The 18,982-nt window shown below is 41.5% G+C and overlaps 2 protein-coding genes across 2 annotated transcripts in view; one reads left to right on the top strand and one right to left on the bottom strand.

Annotated features, from left to right (window-relative positions):
- The window catches only part of PDZD8 (PDZ domain containing 8), a 59,165-nt gene extending 50,761 nt beyond the window's left edge, over positions 1 to 8,404 (top strand). Inside the window, exons 4-5 of the mRNA XM_032695041.1 lie at positions 2,633 to 2,795; positions 3,821 to 8,404. Of these exons, the coding sequence (XP_032550932.1) occupies positions 2,633 to 2,795; positions 3,821 to 6,012 (2,355 nt within the window). The 3' untranslated portion in view covers positions 6,013 to 8,404. The remainder of the gene's footprint in view (positions 1 to 2,632; positions 2,796 to 3,820) is intronic.
- Positions 8,405 to 10,687: 2,283 nt separating this feature from the next.
- Positions 10,688 to 18,982, bottom strand: part of SLC18A2 (solute carrier family 18 member A2) — a 29,673-nt gene continuing 21,378 nt past the window's right edge. Inside the window, exons 10-15 of the mRNA XM_032695520.1 lie at positions 16,791 to 16,869; positions 16,494 to 16,545; positions 15,994 to 16,057; positions 14,811 to 14,930; positions 13,758 to 13,891; positions 10,688 to 11,840 (exon numbers count right to left, since the gene is read on the bottom strand). Of these exons, the coding sequence (XP_032551411.1) occupies positions 11,733 to 11,840; positions 13,758 to 13,891; positions 14,811 to 14,930; positions 15,994 to 16,057; positions 16,494 to 16,545; positions 16,791 to 16,869 (557 nt within the window). The 3' untranslated portion in view covers positions 10,688 to 11,732. The remainder of the gene's footprint in view (positions 11,841 to 13,757; positions 13,892 to 14,810; positions 14,931 to 15,993; positions 16,058 to 16,493; positions 16,546 to 16,790; positions 16,870 to 18,982) is intronic.

The raw sequence follows: 18,982 nt of genomic DNA, 5'->3' as shown, positions 1-18,982 counted from the left end.
TATCCCCAGCTGTAAAAGAGAGCAGCAGAGTGGTGTGGGGTAACTCCTGTGGCAGTGTCACAGTGGCCAGGGTCCTTCAGTAGTTGGATGTTTTTCTGCTCTGCTCAAAGACTTTTGGGCAAGAGTTCTCTCATGTTGCAACCAAACTTGGAGCAACGTCTCTTCTGCAGTGATGCCAAACCAACAGGCTGTCTGTCCTGATGGGCCAACACTCTAAACATGCTGTCTTACTAATGAGCTCCAGTTCTGGGCATTGAGAGCCAGAATGTGAGATTTCAGACAAAACTATATATCATCATAATAGATTAATCCCTAAAGGAGTGTAATTAAATGGCCAGAACAGCAGAGTATGAAGAGGGTCCTGGGGTTTTATTTTGGGGTTTTTTCCCTTCACTGTGGTACCTAAGCATCCATTTCTTTCCTGAAGTTCTCTCTCTAAACAGCTTTCTACTTCAGTGGACTAACAAAAATTAGGGGGGAAAATGGTTATAATTTGCTTTTCAGCCCTTAGTAATTTTCATGTTTGTCAGCGTTCCTTAAGTGAGAGTTTACTTTCTGATCTTCATTATGGTAGTTTCTTCTCAATTCAAACACAAGGATTTGGAAATATTTTTTCAAGCTTAATCACTTACAGCAAGACTTACAAAGGAACCATCGTAGGAAAACTGAGATTTGAGTACTTGGACTCTGAGCAAAGCTCAGAAATTATGGTTTCCTCTTTGTTTGATAACTATGCAGAGCTATATTCTTGTGATTTTTGGATGTTGTTTTTGTTGTAGGTTTGCGTGCTGCCACAGCAAATTCATGTCATTTGTGGTTTTGACAGTTAAAATATTCAACTAGTATTGTTTGAAATTGTAGTAATTCTTCATGTTGTTTCCATACAACACATGCAACATTTGTGAATTGCTAGCTTAAAACTATATTGTATATAAATAAAGGATTAAACAGAAGAGCAATTCTTTTTTTTTTAATTTCTGTCTTCTTTCAGAGACATCCTTTTTCTTTGTTTCTTAACATTTAAGAGTCTATTATTTAAATTTTTTAAAATGTAATTATGCAACAGAGTTTTTGGTGTAGATGGGATTGACATTAAAACAAGCAAACAAACAAAAACCCACCCCAAAACCCTACCACAGTTGTTTCTGTAGGCAACTATTTACTTCTTTGCATTCTAGAAAAGCCTTGAATCGGGGAACTGCAATTAAGCTCATATTGGTCTTGTTATTCTGACGTACATTACTGGGTATTCACAATAGAAGTTTGGGAAAAAAGATTAGGTGACTGTGGGAAATGCAGAAAATTAGTGACAAAGCTTAGAAAGTTAATGTAAATCTGCTTTTTCAGACTCAATGCTGTTCTTAAGCAAACTGCTGGGGAGCATAACATATTTATTTATGAAAAAACTGAACAACAATTAGCAAAAAAATAAGATATGGTGCTTTTAAGATGATAGGAAAGGAGTGAAAGCCATGCAGCCAAGGGGAGAGCCATGTACTGACATTAAGGAATCCACTTTATCTGTGGAAAAGCCACTGTACAAAACTAAGTAAATGAACGCATCCTCCAAAGAGCAGGATCAGCTCCAGACAGTTCAAACATCCACCGCTGAACAGCCCCAGAGTAAATGTAGAGGGACAGAGAGGGCTGTCTACCTGAACTCACTAAATTGAAACCAAATATAAACTTTCCTATGGAGGCTTTCTACAGTGTCTGTCTTTCTGTTCTTGGGAATCAAAAAGGCAAATTAAATTTCTATCCTTGAAGTTGAAACATATGAGTTCCCCTTTCAAACAGAGTAAATGTTGATGGAATGATAGTAGACAGTCATTTGAAACAGTCCAGAAGGAATGTGCTTTAGGGAGAAAAAAGGGATATTGTTGAATTCATTAAGGACTGTTTTTATTAAGAAAAAAGTTGCCAAAGATCTCAGACACTGAGGTCTGTAAACAATTGACCAAGACCAAGATCTGTGCAGGAGTGTGATATGAAATTACTGCAGAGATTGCACCTCAGTCTGCTCTTTCTTTAACAATAAGGTATTTGAGATTATGGAGTTGAAATTGTGTTTATCTTGCAATATAAGTATGAGGAAGGGGTTTGCAGGAGAGGGTTTGAGACTTCGAACAAGTTTCTTAGGCTATTGCTAATTGAGATTTGTTTTAAATATGCTTTAGCAATGTGTAAGTACATAATAGTTTTCTCACTCCAAACACCTTCATGTAGACTACTGAAGAGCTGCTCACACAAATGTGGTATTCAGAATGATACCTAGATTGATGGTACAGTGCTCCTTTTAATAAAACTTCTTCCCAATGAAATGTACAATGTAGCTGTGTTTAGTTGTAGCTTTTTTAGACTGGGGCTTTTTGTGAAGATCTCCAAAGGTGCAAACTTAATGGGCAGACAGTTAATCTATTTAATCTGCTCAATGAAGTCAATGCGTGTCCTCATGTATTTTATTTTTAATAATGATTTGCTTTTAATAACAGCAATTATATAATTTTATTTTAATTTTATTTAAATAGTATAATTTTATTTAAATTATCATTAATAGCCATGATGATAATAATAGTAAAAACAAAGCTTGCAGACAGCTTAGCTGAGATACTTTTGACTTCTTTGTCTCTAGGCAGAACTGGTGAAAGGGAATCTGCAGAGTGTGGGGCTCACGCTCCGGCTGGTGCAGTCCAAGGAGGAGGATGCAGGACACGTTGTCATCGAAACTGTGACTCCAAACTCCCCTGCTGCAGCTGCTGACCTGCAGAGAGGAGACAGGCTGCTGGCCATTGGCAGTGAGTAACGGGACAGCTTTTATAATGTCTTGCAAACTGGGAGGACGTGTCTGCTGTTCAACTAGAGTGCCTTTCTCAACAATTACAGTTATGCCTGGCAATCGTAAGAAAAGCTAACATTTATGTATTTGTGGTCACTTTTCTTGCATATTTATTTACTCCTTGCTAGGTAAATCCAAAATAAACTTGAATGCACATTTGACAAGAACCAAACCCCAAACAAAGAAATAGAACCCTCCAGAACAGCCAAAACATTCGTGTAACTGTGCTAGCAGGGAGTTTAACATTTTCACCTGAGAGGTTTTACAGACCAGAACTTAACAACTACGATGAGTTCTTGTGATTAGATACTGCCTAAATCCCCATTGCAGTACTCCAGTGATTTAAGAGGGTCTTCAGTTGCTTTGAACAGGCAATTGGTGACTGATTTACAACAAAGGAAAAGTAATTTCTACTTATTTGGGCTGTGTGCTCATCAAGAGATTTTTAGCTTGCATGTAATTTTTGAATCTTACCGTAGGCTGGAGATACATCAAATGATTGGAAGTTCTGATGAGGAAGATGGTTCAGTTGGCTCTTCAGCCCCACTGAGAATGTAGCATCATGCCTATAATTTACCAGCTTATTGGAACTATTTTCTTTGTTAGCCTGCTTTGTTTTAATTACAACTGTGTTTAAAGATACCCGTCTTTTTTGAGTCCTTTGTTAAATGTCTGCTGCTGAAAAGTCCAGACTTACAGTAAGACAATCAAGGTTAAAAATGTTAGCATATCAAATCAACAGTACTCCACAAGATTACAGTATTATTAGGAAACAACGAACTGGGCATTTGTTATTGTCTTTTCTAGCTCCTGAAGTGATATAGTTATATGAATAAAATGAAAGAATCCATCTGTTAAGTTTCAGTTAAGCTCTGTCATAACTGATTTTCTTTGTTAGTGAGCAACAATGTTTGTTGACTATTTTTGGTCATCTAGATTGTTACCATAATTAAAATTTAACAATTTTTGTCTTTTTTTTAATAGGTGTTAAAATCACATCAACTGTCCAAGTGTTAAAGCTCATTAGACAGGCTGGGGACAGAGTTTTAGTCTTTTATGAAAGGCCTGTTGGGTATAATCAGCACGGTCCAGCACTGCAGGATGGATTTGGACATTTGGAAGACACTGCGTTCTTGGCACCGCCAGAAGATGACCAGGCTAGTGTAGCAACTGATGTGGATAGCAGAGATTTTGATTCCGAGTTTGAGGACTTGGCTTGTGAACCACCTGACCAAAAAGAAGATCCGCCAACAAATCCGAGCCCCAAACGCTCAGTGGTAATACTGGCTGCTAAACCTCTGGGAACTATTTCCCCGATCCTGAATCGGAAACTGCACTTGGGAAGTCACCAAACAACGTCGAAACCGCAGCAAAAAGACACGGCCAGAGTGGCAGCACCCAGAGGCAGCGAGAGTTCAGAGGCGTCACAGCAGTCGGGGAAACAGTCACAAGGGTCCAGCACTAAGCCTCCTGTGCCACCTAGGCCACAAAGTAGGCCTAGTTTTTCTCCCAGCGAAAGCCAAAATGTGTTAGAAACTGCAGGTGTATGTTCTGATAAACCAGAGAGGCCACCTCCGCCTACAAATAATGGAGAAAAGTCTACAGAGAAGGTAATTAAAAATAGTGATCAGCTAGAAGACCCAGCAGTATCAAAAGTAGTAACAGCACCAAAGCAAGATCCATTAAAAGATGGACTTTCAGAAACTGCACGTAGTAGCAAAGATAGTGATGATCACCGACCGTGGGAATCACCAGAAATTCCTTACAAAACCCGGCAAGGCCGATGGCCGAGGACGAGAACATCCTCCTGTCTGTTTGAAGTAGAAGGATACCATAAGTACCTTAATGTTGCACTGTGGTGCAGAGACCCTTTCAAAGCAGGTGGTTTTATCTGCTTAGGGTATGCAAGCATAAAACTTGAAGAAATTGCTTTAGATTGTATAGCTACATCCTCAATGGAATTTGTTAGGACATTTAAACTGGCTGCTCCTACCCCGAAAGCAGCAGTCAGTAGAACAGCACTGCGGAATTTGACAACCCATAAGGGTTTCAATGAAAAATTTTGCTATGGTGATATAACTTTGCAATTCAAATACTTAAAAGAAGGTGAAGTAGATGATTCAAGCGTTGTTCTGGAGAAAGAGAGGGATTGTCACTTCGAAGAAGAAGCTCGTGCACTTCAGAAAGAGGATCCTTTCTTGGGACAGGTTCTTACGGAGCACAAGCATAACTTTCAAGATACTCAGTTTCAGAATCCAACCTGGTGTGATTACTGCAAAAAGAAAGTATGGACTAAAGCAGCTTCACAGTGCATGCTCTGTGCTTACGTTTGCCATAAAAAATGTCAAGAAAAATGTTTGACTGAGATGCCCTTTTGTGCCGGAGCTGAGAAGCGGCCCGATCGAACTGTGGGAGGTGGGAGAGCAGAAGGGCAGGAGGCTCCCCCAGCCACGTCCTCTCGCGTAGATTCGGAGCCCAAGGCTGTGAACAGAACCACGGGTCTGACCAGGCATATCATCAACACGAGCACCCGCCTGCTAAACCTGCGGCAGGTCCCCAAGGCCCGCCTGGCCGAGCAGGGAGCAGAGGTGGCTGAGCCCTCGCCAAAGCACACCCCCAACACCTCTGACAACGAGAGCAGCGACACCGAGCTGAGCGGGCCCAGCAGCCCCTCGAAGCGCGCGGCGGGCACCGGGATCAAGCTGGTGCGCAAGGAGGGCGGGCTGGACGACAGCGTCTTCATCGCCGTCAAGGAGATCGGCCGCGACCTCTACAGGAGTTTGCCCACAGAGGAGCGCTTCCAGAAATTGGAGTTTATGTTGGATAAGCTGCAGAATGAGATAGACCAGGAGCTGGAAAATAACAACTCGCTCGTTAAAGAAGAAAAAGAGACGAGCGACACGAGGAAAAAAGCCTTGATTGCTGCTGCGCTGGCCAAGTCGGGGGAGAGACTGCAGGCCCTGACGCTGCTGATGATCCACTACAGGGCAGGCATCGAGGACATCGAGTCCCTGGAGAACATGCTGTCAGAGCGGCAGGCCAAGAGGGGGACTAAGGATTCTGAGGAGTGCGGTGTAGCAGAGGAGATGGATGGCGAAGATGTCAGTCTGACGGAGGCTCCAACACTGACCATCATATCGGAAGAACCGGTTGACCCACCTCAATCAGTAGACTGATATTTACAGATTTAGTCTTTGAAGGAATGGACTGAAAGAATGCTTTGCACTTAACTCCAAACACACACAAATTAAATTAAAACACTGGTGTAATGTATGTGTCCTGCTTCTCCACAGTTAATTGCTAATAATGGTTCTTCTCCGGCTACGGCACCATCATTTTGTTAAACTGGCTGGTTAGAACTACATCTTGGGGTTTATATTGGAAATTTATTTTTAATAACTTATTTTTATTTTTTTCTAATTACATGACCCTACCATTTCACATCAGTGTGTGTGATTTCCTTAATGTATTACTTGCCCCCACTTCCCCTCCCCTTATTTTTGTTTTTTTAGCTGTTATTTTCAATGGGAAACTGGCAGGATTTTCAAAATGTTTAGTTTCCATTGAACGATGAAAGCATTATAAGCTTGTTGCATGCCTAAGCTGATGACTGACCCAGAAGTCACTGAGGGGCCAGGCTTTAAGTGTTGATCACAGTTTTATTGTATGTCTTCTCCGTAGTTGTGTATTTTTTGCCAAACATATCGTGAAAGCAAACAAAAGGTCTTCAGTTTTCACCTTGTTACTAATACTGAAGTTATCATTGCATATCTTCTGTTTCCCATCTTTTGGTTAAATACAAAAACTTTTCATAGTTTGTGATTAACATGAAATATAGTAATGCTATGCTAAAAAAAAAATCCTCCTTAGAACCTTGGGCTATTGTATCCTGATTGAATAATATTAGATATCAAAGTACGTGCTGGTATCTCGTAATAATTGGGAATATTTTTGAGATAAGAGGCTGATTGCCTTCCAGAAAAAAAACATATGTTTAAGTGTTGTTGTATGATCTGATAACCTGATAAAGGAAAGGTGGTCTTCATAAGAGTTGGAGGTTTCATTGCATTCTGTAAAAAACCATGTAAGGATGGTTTAAGTAATAGAAAAATAAGGAATATTTTGCTGCAGACTATCATTTTGGAAAGCTTAAGGTACAAAATAATAGCTCAACATGTTCTCTAAACACTTTTGAGTAGTCATATAGTGGTAAGTTGCATTCAGCTTCTCAGACAAAAGATACAGTCTGAGGACAAGGATCACCTTTGTCAGCAAAATGTCCTATAGTGTATATAACGTTTGATTTGAGTCAGTATGTGAGTCCAGTAGAGATGAGGCAGAAGTTCAGCAGCTGCTTTGGAAAAGAACTGTCTGGTCTTGTGCTATGTGTAAACTGTGGATCTTAGCATATCCTGGCTAAGGCCATTGTTCTTATTTATTTCCTGTAAACGTGTCTTTGTTTCATCTTCTGTGTGTAGAAGTTTTGTACAAAATATCATCTTTATTTTAGGTACTGTGTTAGGTACTCGTATCATTATCACTGGTATCGCTGGTAGTAGAAAAAAAAGCCTTTGTGGGAGTGGAGTTTAAGATGGTAATTAACTCCTTTGATTTTTGAGGTCATCTGTAATGTACCTCTCCTTTGGATTTGCTTCTCAGTTTATTCTGTGATGGGCAAAATTAAGAAGCAGTGGTTTTCACCATGGAACAGCATACCTGTGCTTCTAAAAAAAAAATGGTTACTCCATTCATGCAACTACTTGCACTTTTTTGTGAGTTCTGGGCAGTTGATACTTAGTTGATGTATGGAAAACACTATCCATGCTACAGTAGGCATGTGACACACTCTGAAATTAAGCTTCAGCAAATAATCGCACAAAATCAGCGTTCCTTACTGATTCGAAGTTATTTAACCTGTACTCGCTTGAGATGCGTATTAAGAGTTCCCCACTCCATTTCTCGGTGGCTTACCATTGGTGGTGATCTGCACTCAATCCCCAGCAGTGTTTGCTCTTATGGACTACTATAGAGGTTTTCAAATATATCCAAGTGCTTCATTTAAACCCTGGTGCACATGAAGGAGCTGTGAAAACAATGCAAATACTGATTTCAACAAAACATTCATGGTTTTAAATTGACTCTTGTAACACAGTGGGTAAAAAAAGCTGGATATAGTTTTCCTAAAGTGTTGCTGATGATGATGATTGTAAGAGGAAAATTAAACGTAGTGCAATATTTTTAAATATACCGAGTGGGAAAAGGGCAAAATAGTTGTATTTTAGTGGTAAGAAGGAAAACATAAATTTCTGTCTGGCATTAATTACAATAAACAGTGAATCTCGAGGGGGAAATTGTAATTCTACATTCCTGATGTAATCTTTGCTTTATGCTTGACTGTAAATAGCTGAAAATAAAGAATACCACAGAAAACAAGAATATCTTGACTTAATGACATCTGAATGGGTGGCAGCTACACACATTTGCAGAAAACCTGCCTAATATGATTTTGTTGGCTATTATTTTATCATGAGAATAAGCTTTAATAAAATAGTTTTGCTAAATTATCAACTTCTTTGCATCGTGTCAGTATTTTTTAAAGATTTCTATTGCAGTAGTTTGTCATTTAAAGCTACCACTTGAAGGAAAGATCTTTGGGAGAAAACCGCTTTTTGCATTAACCTCAAACTGCTCGATTAATTAGGCTTTTATGCATTTTCTCTATTTGCATATACATTTATTTTTATTCTACACAGCTTAATAGTAGGCAGATTGCTTTCAAAATGGTGATTTCAGTTGATTCTTTGTGTAGCTAGAGAATCTTATGGAATGCTAAGGACATTTGTGGGTTTTTTTAAGACCTCTGAGCACTGCACAAATAAGAATTTAAGGCAGTAGTGCTGATAGTGACTGCCACCAGAGTTACATCAGGGGAGAAAATTGTTTCCTCTGACTAGCTCTGTCCTTCAGAAAATGCTAATGGATGCTAAACAAATCCTTACTTCTTCCTAGCTCATCTTTATCTATCAGCTTTTCCTTGTAATTCCCTACCTGTATGCTGGGGTTTTTTTCCTCTCAAATTTGAAATAAAGCATTTGTGGAAGTTTACAAATACAGAGGAGGAATAAGTCATGAGAGAGAATGAACTAAGTGACTATCACAGGTGAATTGACACAGATCAAAACATGCAAAACAGGAAAGAAGCCAAATTTTTCCCGGACAGAATGGAAATTTTTGGATATTTTCAGCAAGTAAAATTTCTTCCTGGCTGTCAGCAAAAAGTGTTTGGTTACTTATTACTCCAAAAATCCAAAACAACTGCTAAATATCTGGGTGTGGGGAAAAGGGCCATGGAGCGTGTGAACACGGGTGTCTGTGTGGCTCTGAATTCTGTCTTCCTCTGACTCCTGCAGGAGCAAGAGCAGAGGGAGTCACACTGAACCCTGGGGTCTGCTCAGCAGATCAGGGTGAGGGGCTGCTCCCCAGGGCCCAGCAGAAACCTGGCTCCATCTGCAGGGGGGGAATGGGAGCAGTCAATCCAGCCTTTGCTCTTCTCAGAGTCGTGCTGCAGATTAATGCCAACTCCTCCTTCATTTTGATGTGCTCAAAAACACAAAACAAAGCAATAAAGTCAGCCATTATGTGCTTTTTAAAAATATACGTGAGTTTCTATGTTTGAATTGCTTTCATACTTGTGAATTTAAGCAATACATTGATTAATCAGCTGGCAAAAAAAAAAAAAAACACGTCCTGTAATAATTTAGAATTCTAACCTTGGTGTGTTGTTTCAAATTTAATTGGATTAACACTTGGGTGTTGACCAAAAGAGTTCAGTGGAGTTAAGTAAAATGACTTCTCTTGGGGCAAAGTAACATCTGAGCCCAACGTAAATAGTCATCGACCTGCACAGTTGTTACTTACTCCGTGACTCAGGATATGACAGGTCTTGGTTTGTGCTGCACTGATGTCTGTCTGCAAACACCTCAGCTTGGAAGGAAGGATTTCCCTCTGTTACATATGTCCAAAAGAATGCAGCTGCAAATGCACCACTACAGAAACTCTGGAAGTGGATTTTTTGAAATCAGGCCCAGGCCGTGCTTGGCCTCTCACACCAGTTCAGCCCCTTGGGAGCTTTCTTCGACTTCACTCCTATCACAGGAACTCCCAGCTGTGTCTCCTGGTACTGCACATCTGGGCCTTACCTATTTCCAGACAGTTAAATCTCACACCAGTAGGCACATGACAGACTGATTTTGGAAGTATCACAGTCACTTAAACGAGTTTCACATGTTTATAGCCTGGAATGAAAATACTTGTCCTGAGTTACAACTGAACAGCTCTGAGGAGTTTTTTCGCACCACCTGAAATACTTGTTGGCTTTCCCCCCTTGGTAAAACACAATGCATAAGGCAAATTATGAGGGGGATTCTTTCTTTTTTAATTTTTTTCCACTTTATTACAATAGGTCATGAACTTCTGTCAGATAACTTTATTTTAATGTGTTCTCAATGTGTAATTATTGACAGAGCAATACTTGAAGTTTGATCCACTATATTTCTCATATTTTCTGACCATAGTATATACGCTTTACAAAACTATATGTAAACATAGTATCTATGCTGTAGTACATAAAACATCTGCAATTACATGAAAGAAGGCACATCAAGATTTTAATTTTACAAGTGAAATGATACACCACAGATGAGAAGGACATGGGGATTGTTTTAAAATGCTTTTTTCCCAAGTGTTTTTTCTAAGTGCAGATAGGGACTGTCTAATACTTTACCTGTATTGGACTGTGTCCCCAGATGTTGAGATTTAGATTGGCAACAAACTGGTTATTTCTTCCATTTATTTTTTTTTTTTAGCAAAGATGATAATTTAACTCACTTTAAAAAAATAAATATATATATTGAATTTCTGGCAGTGTATGCAAATGCATGTAAAAGAGTAGTTTGTTTGAACTGCTTAAGTTAGCAGCTCACTGTCAGTACCTGCTAAGACAAAATACTGCAATACTGCAGCTTTCCTTAACAAGTCACTTAAGATGCAACTAAAATAAAGTCGAGATACATTAAAAGAGTCAAAAGATAGAAATATAAAAAGGGATCCTCGTGCTGTTCTCGCTCCCTCTAAGGGAAAGGAACAGTGCCTACTCATACCTACTTGGTTACCTGGAGTGTGTGGGGGGGGGCTTCTTATTGCAAAACTGGTTGATTAAAACTTCATTAAATACTACCAATAGTAATACACTCCTCTGTTTAACATCCTGGTTTTCCCAACATTTCATGAGTGGTTCAGAGAGAGCTCCTTATTTAAGTTGGCAAGGAAATGGAGCCTTTTATTTATTTTTATATGTATATTATTACAACCTGAAGCTGATGAAAAAAGCGACAGTGCTGTCCACGCTGAATTCAGCCTTCAGCTCCTCTCAACGTACTTACAGGGTACCACTTTAAAGGATTCAAATTGAATAGGTTTTCCCTCAGCTTTGCCTTTTTTTAGGTTTCCAATCAGATTAGAAAGAAGGCTCTTGACAGTAACATATGACTTCAAATAAAATATGAAATACTGTCAACGAGTTAACTTTAAAAACCAAATAGTTAAAATTCACGTTATACAGATTTATACTACACATTTAATAAAAAATATAGTGTAATATTCAATAAAATGAAATACACAAAGATTAACACTATACAAATCCTCTATAAAAGCTTTTCCCCCCTTGTAAGGCGGTTAGCAGTCTGCTTGATAACCACGGGCAGTGAATAATATACCTTTGGTTTGTTTGACCATTTCACTAGTAAATGTACAGTACGACTAAAACCTATTTCTGGATGAAATGTTTCACATGAACCACAGCATTTTGTACACCAGAATATGTTATATGGCTTTTCTGTTATTCATCGCTCTCATATTCTTCTTCTTCACCTATGGGGTAGGACTGGATGTTGTTCTGGGTGTACATTTTTGTTTTCACAGGACAGTTGTGATCCATCAGTATTGCCTGAAAGAAACCAGAGGGTGAGCATTAGCATTTCTGCTTGGCATCCAGCCGAGCCTGGGGCTGATCCAGCACCCAGCCCTCGTGCTGCACCATCCGGGGATTCACCTCTTCTCCCTGGAAGCAGGACCCAAATTCCAGTTGGAGTAAATCAAGTCCATAGGTCTGTGGGAGGCGGGATCTTGACCCTAAAGACATCCCCAGCAAATTTCTAACCAGTATTCCAGCCCATGTGTTCCTGAAATACATCTGCCTGCTCTCCAGTTATAGTCATTTGCCCCGTGTTTAATCTCCATTAAAAGCAGGGCAGGAGGTCAAGGGGAGCCCAACTGCCCCAAGCCAAATCACCTGCACTGCTTTTGTCCCCGACCCCCCTTTCTGTGGAGAAACTCCAGAACTCCGTGACCAAATATTTTGCCTTGTCACCCGTGGCAAGCTAAAAGTGGTTGTCATGGTGAGGGGCCAATTACAATATTACATTCTTTGGGATGAATTTTCCTATGACTTTTGGAGCAGCTGTGTAGCGTATTCGTGCTGAACGTGATTAAGTTTGGGTTTTAATTAATGATGCAAAGAGCACAGTGCTGAGACCCTCCTTTTGACTCTCTTCAAACGGGATAGAAATGGCACATCAGGTCACTGCCATCGGCCACCCCGGGAGCAGGAGGAACTGGGCACTGACAGGTAGCTTGGAGGTGGCAGACCCTGGAAGGGTTTGGAGCCATGGGGACAGATCCTGTCCCTTCAGGGGCTGCCACGTTACAAGTGCAGCTCTTGGCAGGGACCAGGGTAAACTTCGTAGAGCCAGCAAAGAGCAGCAGCTTTTTGGTGGTGTTTTCTTTCTGTTCCTCAGCCTCAGTCAATGTAAAAAAACCCAAACAAACTCAGCCTGCTCAGCCGGCAAAGGTCATGACAAGGGATTAACTGGAATCTCTAGGATTCTGCAGTCCAAATATTTGTGAAACAGAAGGTCTCTGGCCTCACTTGTGCCACTATTTCAGCGAGATTCAATTTTCCACCTTCTGTGCTCCTGCCATATCAAAGTGTGAGCAGCATATCTAGCAGATGCTGTCCTTACCCTGCAGAGATGTGGCACTGCTTAATAAAACCATGACCATGCAAAATTACACTTTCTTTTCACCTGAATAAACAATTAACAACTACATTTTGGACCCAAGTCAGCCCTGTTCAGAAAGTCTGCTAAAGGCTGTTAGTCACAGTGTCATTTTTGACTTAGTCCTCTCAGCCCCTAATTTTAGGGATGCATCACAGCACATTCACCTGATCTGAGGCTCATCCCTAAAGACCCACTGCAGGGCTGGGCAAGATGTTGGTTTGGCCAAGAATCACTCTGCTTGCACATCATACAGTGGCTGGGGAGCACTGCCTGCCTTAAAAAATTAAGGCATTGGCAACTTTATACTTAAAAAAAAAAGAGAAGACCTGTGGTACAGGTTGAGTAAGAGAAGTCATCAATGGCAGGTGAACAGTTTGGAGGAAGAAGGAGGAAAAAATATGATGCAAACTATCCTGTAGAGGACCATGGGAAAAAAATAGGTTGAGGCATGGGGAATAATTTGGTCAATTGGTCAATACAGTTCTGGCTCTTCGAGGAAAACAAAAATGCATTTTATGCTGACTCCCCCAGAGCATATGCTGCTGCAGAGGAATGTCTGCTGGACCCTGTCTGTTGATAATCAAATGTGTGCCTTTGTAACCCCTAACAAATAATGAGTTTGTCTTCATACATCACGGACATAAAAAGAAAGGGGAGTTCATTCCAAAGATGATGCTTGAGGGTGAAATACACTGTGCTGGTCCTATTTTGAGGAACTAAGAGGCAAAGATGCAGAAATAAATTATCATTTGTTTCATGGGAAAAAAAACCAAAACAAAAGAAAGAAGCCAAGTTGTGCTTACCATTTTCTCCTCTTTGGCAGGTGGACTTCGAAGGAAAAAGCACAGGGGAGCGAAGAGGATATCCACAATCCCTATAATTGTCATGAGCCATGGGAATCCAATGGCCTTTGCAATGGCACCACCAGCAGAGGGACCTTGTATAGATAAAAACCCTTTTCTGGACATGGCTCAGGCACAAAATTTGCAGCAGCCACTTAAACAGCAGTAATTTTATATTCAAAACTCTTGCTTTACAAATTGATTTGGGGAATGTAAGGACATGTTTGTACTTATAAGACTTTCCTGGCTCCATACTCCACACTCACTGAAGAAATTAGAGATGTTCCTGAGGGCATCTGAATCATGCACTCAAGGAGGCAGGGGGTCAGTGGGGAGTTATCCCTCTCACAGAGCACTGAGAGCACAGCTGTGGTGGTAGTTTTAAATGTTCAAGGACTCTTTCCTGGGAATATCCTGTCTGTGTTCAGGGCCTGACAGCTTCCAGCCTCTCACAGCTGATGAAGTGAGCACAACACCGTGGCAGAGGAGGGGAGCAGATGCCAAACACAATTCCCTCTGCTTTATTTCTTCCAGGAAATAAGAACCTGTGCTCATAAAACCTGCAAATGCCCCTGGGATTCACAGCTGGCATTGCAGCAAATCCCCTGTTTCTGGCTGTGCTCTCCAGGCAGCAGAAGGGCACTCACCTATGGCAAAGCCCATGCAGGGGAAGGGCACTCACCTATGGCAAAGCCCATGCAGAAGGACACTCACCCATGGCAAAGCCCATGCAGAAGGACACTCACTCACCTATGGCAAAGCCCATGCAGAAGGACACTCACTCACCTATGGCAAAGCCCATGCAGAAGGACACTCACCCATGGCAAAGCCCATGCAGAAGGACACTCACTCACCTATGGCAAAGCCCATGCAGAAGGACACTCACCTATGGTAAAGCCCATGCAGAAGGACACTCACCTATGGCAAAGCCCATGCAGAAGGACACTCACCTATGGCAAAGCCCATGCAGAAGGACACTCACCTATGGCAAAGCCCATGCAGAAGGACACTCACCTATGGCAAAGCCCATGCAGAAGGCGACGTCGGCGATGGCGTAGACGCTGCCATAGACGGACACGTGGCGCAGGTCCACGAGGTAGCCCATGATGGGCATCATGGAGGAGTCCACCATTCCTGGGGGGAGGGAGGAACACACCTTTCAGGAAAACACTGCCTTTATTTTTTTCTCCTTTTAATGTCTTGGCGAACCACGTGCTAAGAAGGGATGCAAAAGCAGCTAAAAGGGTGCGTGTTCCGAACTAGGCAAAAGATTTGTGTAGGAACAGTCTGTATTAGCTTTGTTTTTTATGGTCTTTGCTGTGTCTGAGGTCATGTATGGACATGTACACACACATACATGTGACACTTGCCAGAGGACAAGAGACATGTGAGCTTGGAGCACATCCAGCACTTCCCAGCGACTGTCTGTGCAAAGGCTCCCATCCCACATTACCAGCCAAGTAGCTTTTATTTAGGGGAAATCTATTTGGTATGAACTTACACTTAATCTAGGCCTAAAAGATTGCATCAGCCTTCAGTCAGTCAAAATTATTTATAGTGTTTTTATCATATCTTTTGAGCCTCACCTTCACTGCTTGTAAGAAGCAGCACAGGCAGCTGACAGAAGTGCTCAGACAGTGGGGATCTGTGGTTGTGCCTGGAAGTTCTTTCCTAACTGCACATCCCTCCTGCGTTAAGATGCCCTAAAACATTTTCTGACCAGCCAAGGGCTGAAACCCAAGCCCCAGTGCCCACTCCAGCCTGCCTGCATGCTCACACACATTACCTGAAGTACCTGCTCATGGGCTTGGGAATTCCTATCTTAGGTAGAAAATTTCAAGACTTTTTTTTTCTGTGAAATGTCTGTATAATTCTTTTCCACAACAAAGAAGAGTGTGGGTTTGAGGCAGTGCATGGCTTCATTTCTGAAAAAGATGTTTACATTCTTGGACAGTTCAAAAGATCTGTTTAGGCCAACGGAGCCATTCTGGACAGACTCAGCAATCCAGCTTGTCTAAAGCAGCCTGGTACAAACTCCTTAAGCACTGTCCTTTAATCCTTCTTGGGATTACCAGTTTGGGTCACACTCAGACTTCACTACTGTCACATCAGAGGGGCAACAAAACTAATTGTAACTTCACATAAAATCATTTTTACATAACAACAGACTGTAAGAAGTAATTGTAAATTTTCTTACCAATGGCAAATCCAACTCCAAAGGTTGGTGCTATGAGCCCATAAATGTTTTTAGCAAATGGTACCTGTAAAGGAAATTTCAGGCAGTCAGTTATGTCACTCTGCACATGCTAATGAGGTTAGTTTCTTTTTCTAAGATAAATTCTCCAAGTAGTTCTGGCACAGTTTATAGAGATGTTAGAGTTTGATCCTTGTTCTGAACTGTCATTTCAGACAACTGTGCCATTAAACCACTGACACACTTTCTATTATCAGCAAGAATAAACTGAGTGACAGCTCAATAGAGAATCATCCTCCTTTCAAAGCCAATTTTCTTAAAACAATTGAAGCACTGAAACTTGAAAGCACTCAAAAATCTGATCTGGAACCTATTAAGCACACATTGCATAATACCATGTCATAAAGCAGAAACTTCAGCAAAATCTCACAGGAAAAGCACACATTTGAAGATGAGCACACAAACATCCACATGCTTTGAAAGATACATGATCTTCTACTTACACATAAAATACTTATTCCCACGATTAGCATCCCCAGCAAAGCACAAAGCCACCTGTCAAAGAAGAAACATCACTCAGAGATGGGTAATAATGAGATCCTAGAGCTGATCTGGAATGTCTCAAAGTCATGTCTGAAGTGCTGGCTTAAACAACAAAAGTAGCAATGTGTTCAAAGAAGCAATTTTGCTACTATAGAATGAAGTTTAATGATTTGCACTATCAATAAACTGCCCTGGGAAACACTGGAAATGGTACATGAGGAGACTGGAAGATGATTAGTATTTTAAATGAAGCATACCTGCCAATTTTGTGGGCGAGTATCCCAAAAAGATTAGTCCCAATGAGATAAGAGACACTAGCTGGGAGAAAAGCAACACCTGAAAAATATGAATGAGAGGTTTTATCAGCAAGGACTTTAGTGAAGTGTTAGAAGAAACTAATAAATCCCAGACACTGTAATTTTGATCTGAGTGCATCTAACAGAGCCTTTGTGCACAGCCCAGAGAATCAAATATCCGGTTTGTCTCATGAAATCCAAGGACATCAGCTGTGAAATGCAGGGGTGATGTGATGCCTTTGAAAAGAGTTTTTCAGCATCAGCTACAAGAGCTGCTATGAGAGAGGGGACAGAATAACAAAGAGCAAGTTTATGTGGAACTGCAATAACCTTTGGGATGGGTCAGGGACAGCAGCTCGCCCGCAGCCACAGGGGTGTGCAGGGTGTGCTCAGCACGGCTGGGGTGGGGAGTGCCCTGCAGGAGGGGACAGCACTGCTGCTGCTCTGCCTCTGCCAGGGACAGTCACCCTGCAGGCAGGAGGGGACAGCACTGCTGCTGCTCTGCCTCTGCCAGGGACAGTCACCCTGCAGGCAGGAGGGGACAGCACTGCTGCTGCTCTGCCTCTGCCAGGGACAGTCACCCTGCAGGCCTCTGAGTGCCATGGGACCTCCTGGTGCAGGCAGGGTTGTGGGGCCATGATACAGTCCTTGGTCGACCAGTGACTGAAGTCAAGCACGTATCAAAAATGTAAGGGTGAAAAACCTTAAAATATTTGTTTGGAAACTTTTTAGCCAACATATTTTTAATTTTTTTAAAGAATCGGTTGTTGGTTTAAATTTAAAAAAAATAAATTATGTGTAATGACTTGCAGTGAGGGTGCCTGAATAAATTCCTTCTGACCCTGATGGGAGGGTACCCAGACTCATCTCCCACACCCACCCCCTTGGAAAAGCAGGCTGGTGGGACCAGCAATTTTTTCTAGCCTGGAGGTTTTCACAGCAGCAGCCATATCTGGAGTGCTTGGTTGCACAGTGACCAGAAACATCTCTGGTTTAAAAGCCAGCTCCAGTCTGTGCTGCAGGATTCCTGCTCTCCCTACACATAAGTCAGAGAGGAAATGTCAAAGGAAGAAATGCCAGTGGAGATCATGGTGTGCCACTGCTGCCTCGAGAGCAGAGATGATGCAGGTGTGGTGAGAGCAGGGGCTGCCCTGGAGGAGGAGGCATTCTTGGGGAAAATACCACAGAGGCAGAGGGCCAGGGTGGCTGTGCCTGATGCCAGAGCCTTGTGCAGTGGTGCTGAATGGGTCGTGTGTCCAGGAAGAAATAACACACAGTGTTTTGTTCCTGTTAAACTTTGCATCTTAAACCAAACTGGAAAACCTGACAAAACTAGGAAATTCTGACAAATTGGTGCATGCTGTGACAAGTCTTTCATTTGGTCCCCATTAAATCAGGTAATTCAGATTTAGAAAGCAGCCGTGACATAGCAGGACACAATCAAACCATTTCCTTCAAGTGTATATGCTCCCCATCTTTCACCAAGGCAGCATGGATTTTTCTCATTTCCTGCCTATCCATCTTCCTTCCTATCTCTCTGATAGTCATAAGAGAAAAATCAAGAGGTAATTTTTAGCACAGCAATATCCTGTGATTAAAATCCTTGTGGGTTACAGTGGTGGTGCTGGGGAAAGGTTTCATTTTCACCTGTGTAACCACAGCTACTGCTTGGAGCTGTCTGGTTGTACCAAACTGTCACACAGAGCAGACCTGCACAGCTGTAAAAGAGAAGCAATACTGCAAAGGCAAACTTAAATAAGAGTTGCAGGTCGGTGTGCAAGCTGTGGATACTGAAGCAGAACCGTGATTTGTAAATAAGCTTTATGCACAGTAACATCAGTTGGGCCAATCAAGGTTCTTTATACCTTCTTCAGATTGTGCTTCAAACAGCTGGATCTCCAATTGCATAAGATAACCATTTGCTTAAAACCCTGCAGTTCAAGATATAATTTAAGAGGCTTAAAAACTTTAATTGATGCTGTGAAATCAGACAAAGTGTAATGGAGTCAATTACTTGTATCATTAAGGGGTAAAGTTAATCTTAATTTAAAATGGATATTTTCCTTCTAGGAACCTCTGGTCAACGAGAAGATTTGTAAATCTCATTTCTATTGCACCAGTAATATGAAACTCTGGTGAGGAAGGTAGATAAG

This window comes from Chiroxiphia lanceolata, chromosome 8 (genome assembly GCF_009829145.1).
Source record: "Chiroxiphia lanceolata isolate bChiLan1 chromosome 8, bChiLan1.pri, whole genome shotgun sequence".
Lineage (NCBI taxonomy): Eukaryota > Metazoa > Chordata > Aves > Passeriformes > Pipridae > Chiroxiphia > Chiroxiphia lanceolata.
The sequence above is the reverse complement of the archived record's forward strand: the minus strand, read 5'-3'. Positions and strand labels throughout refer to the sequence as shown.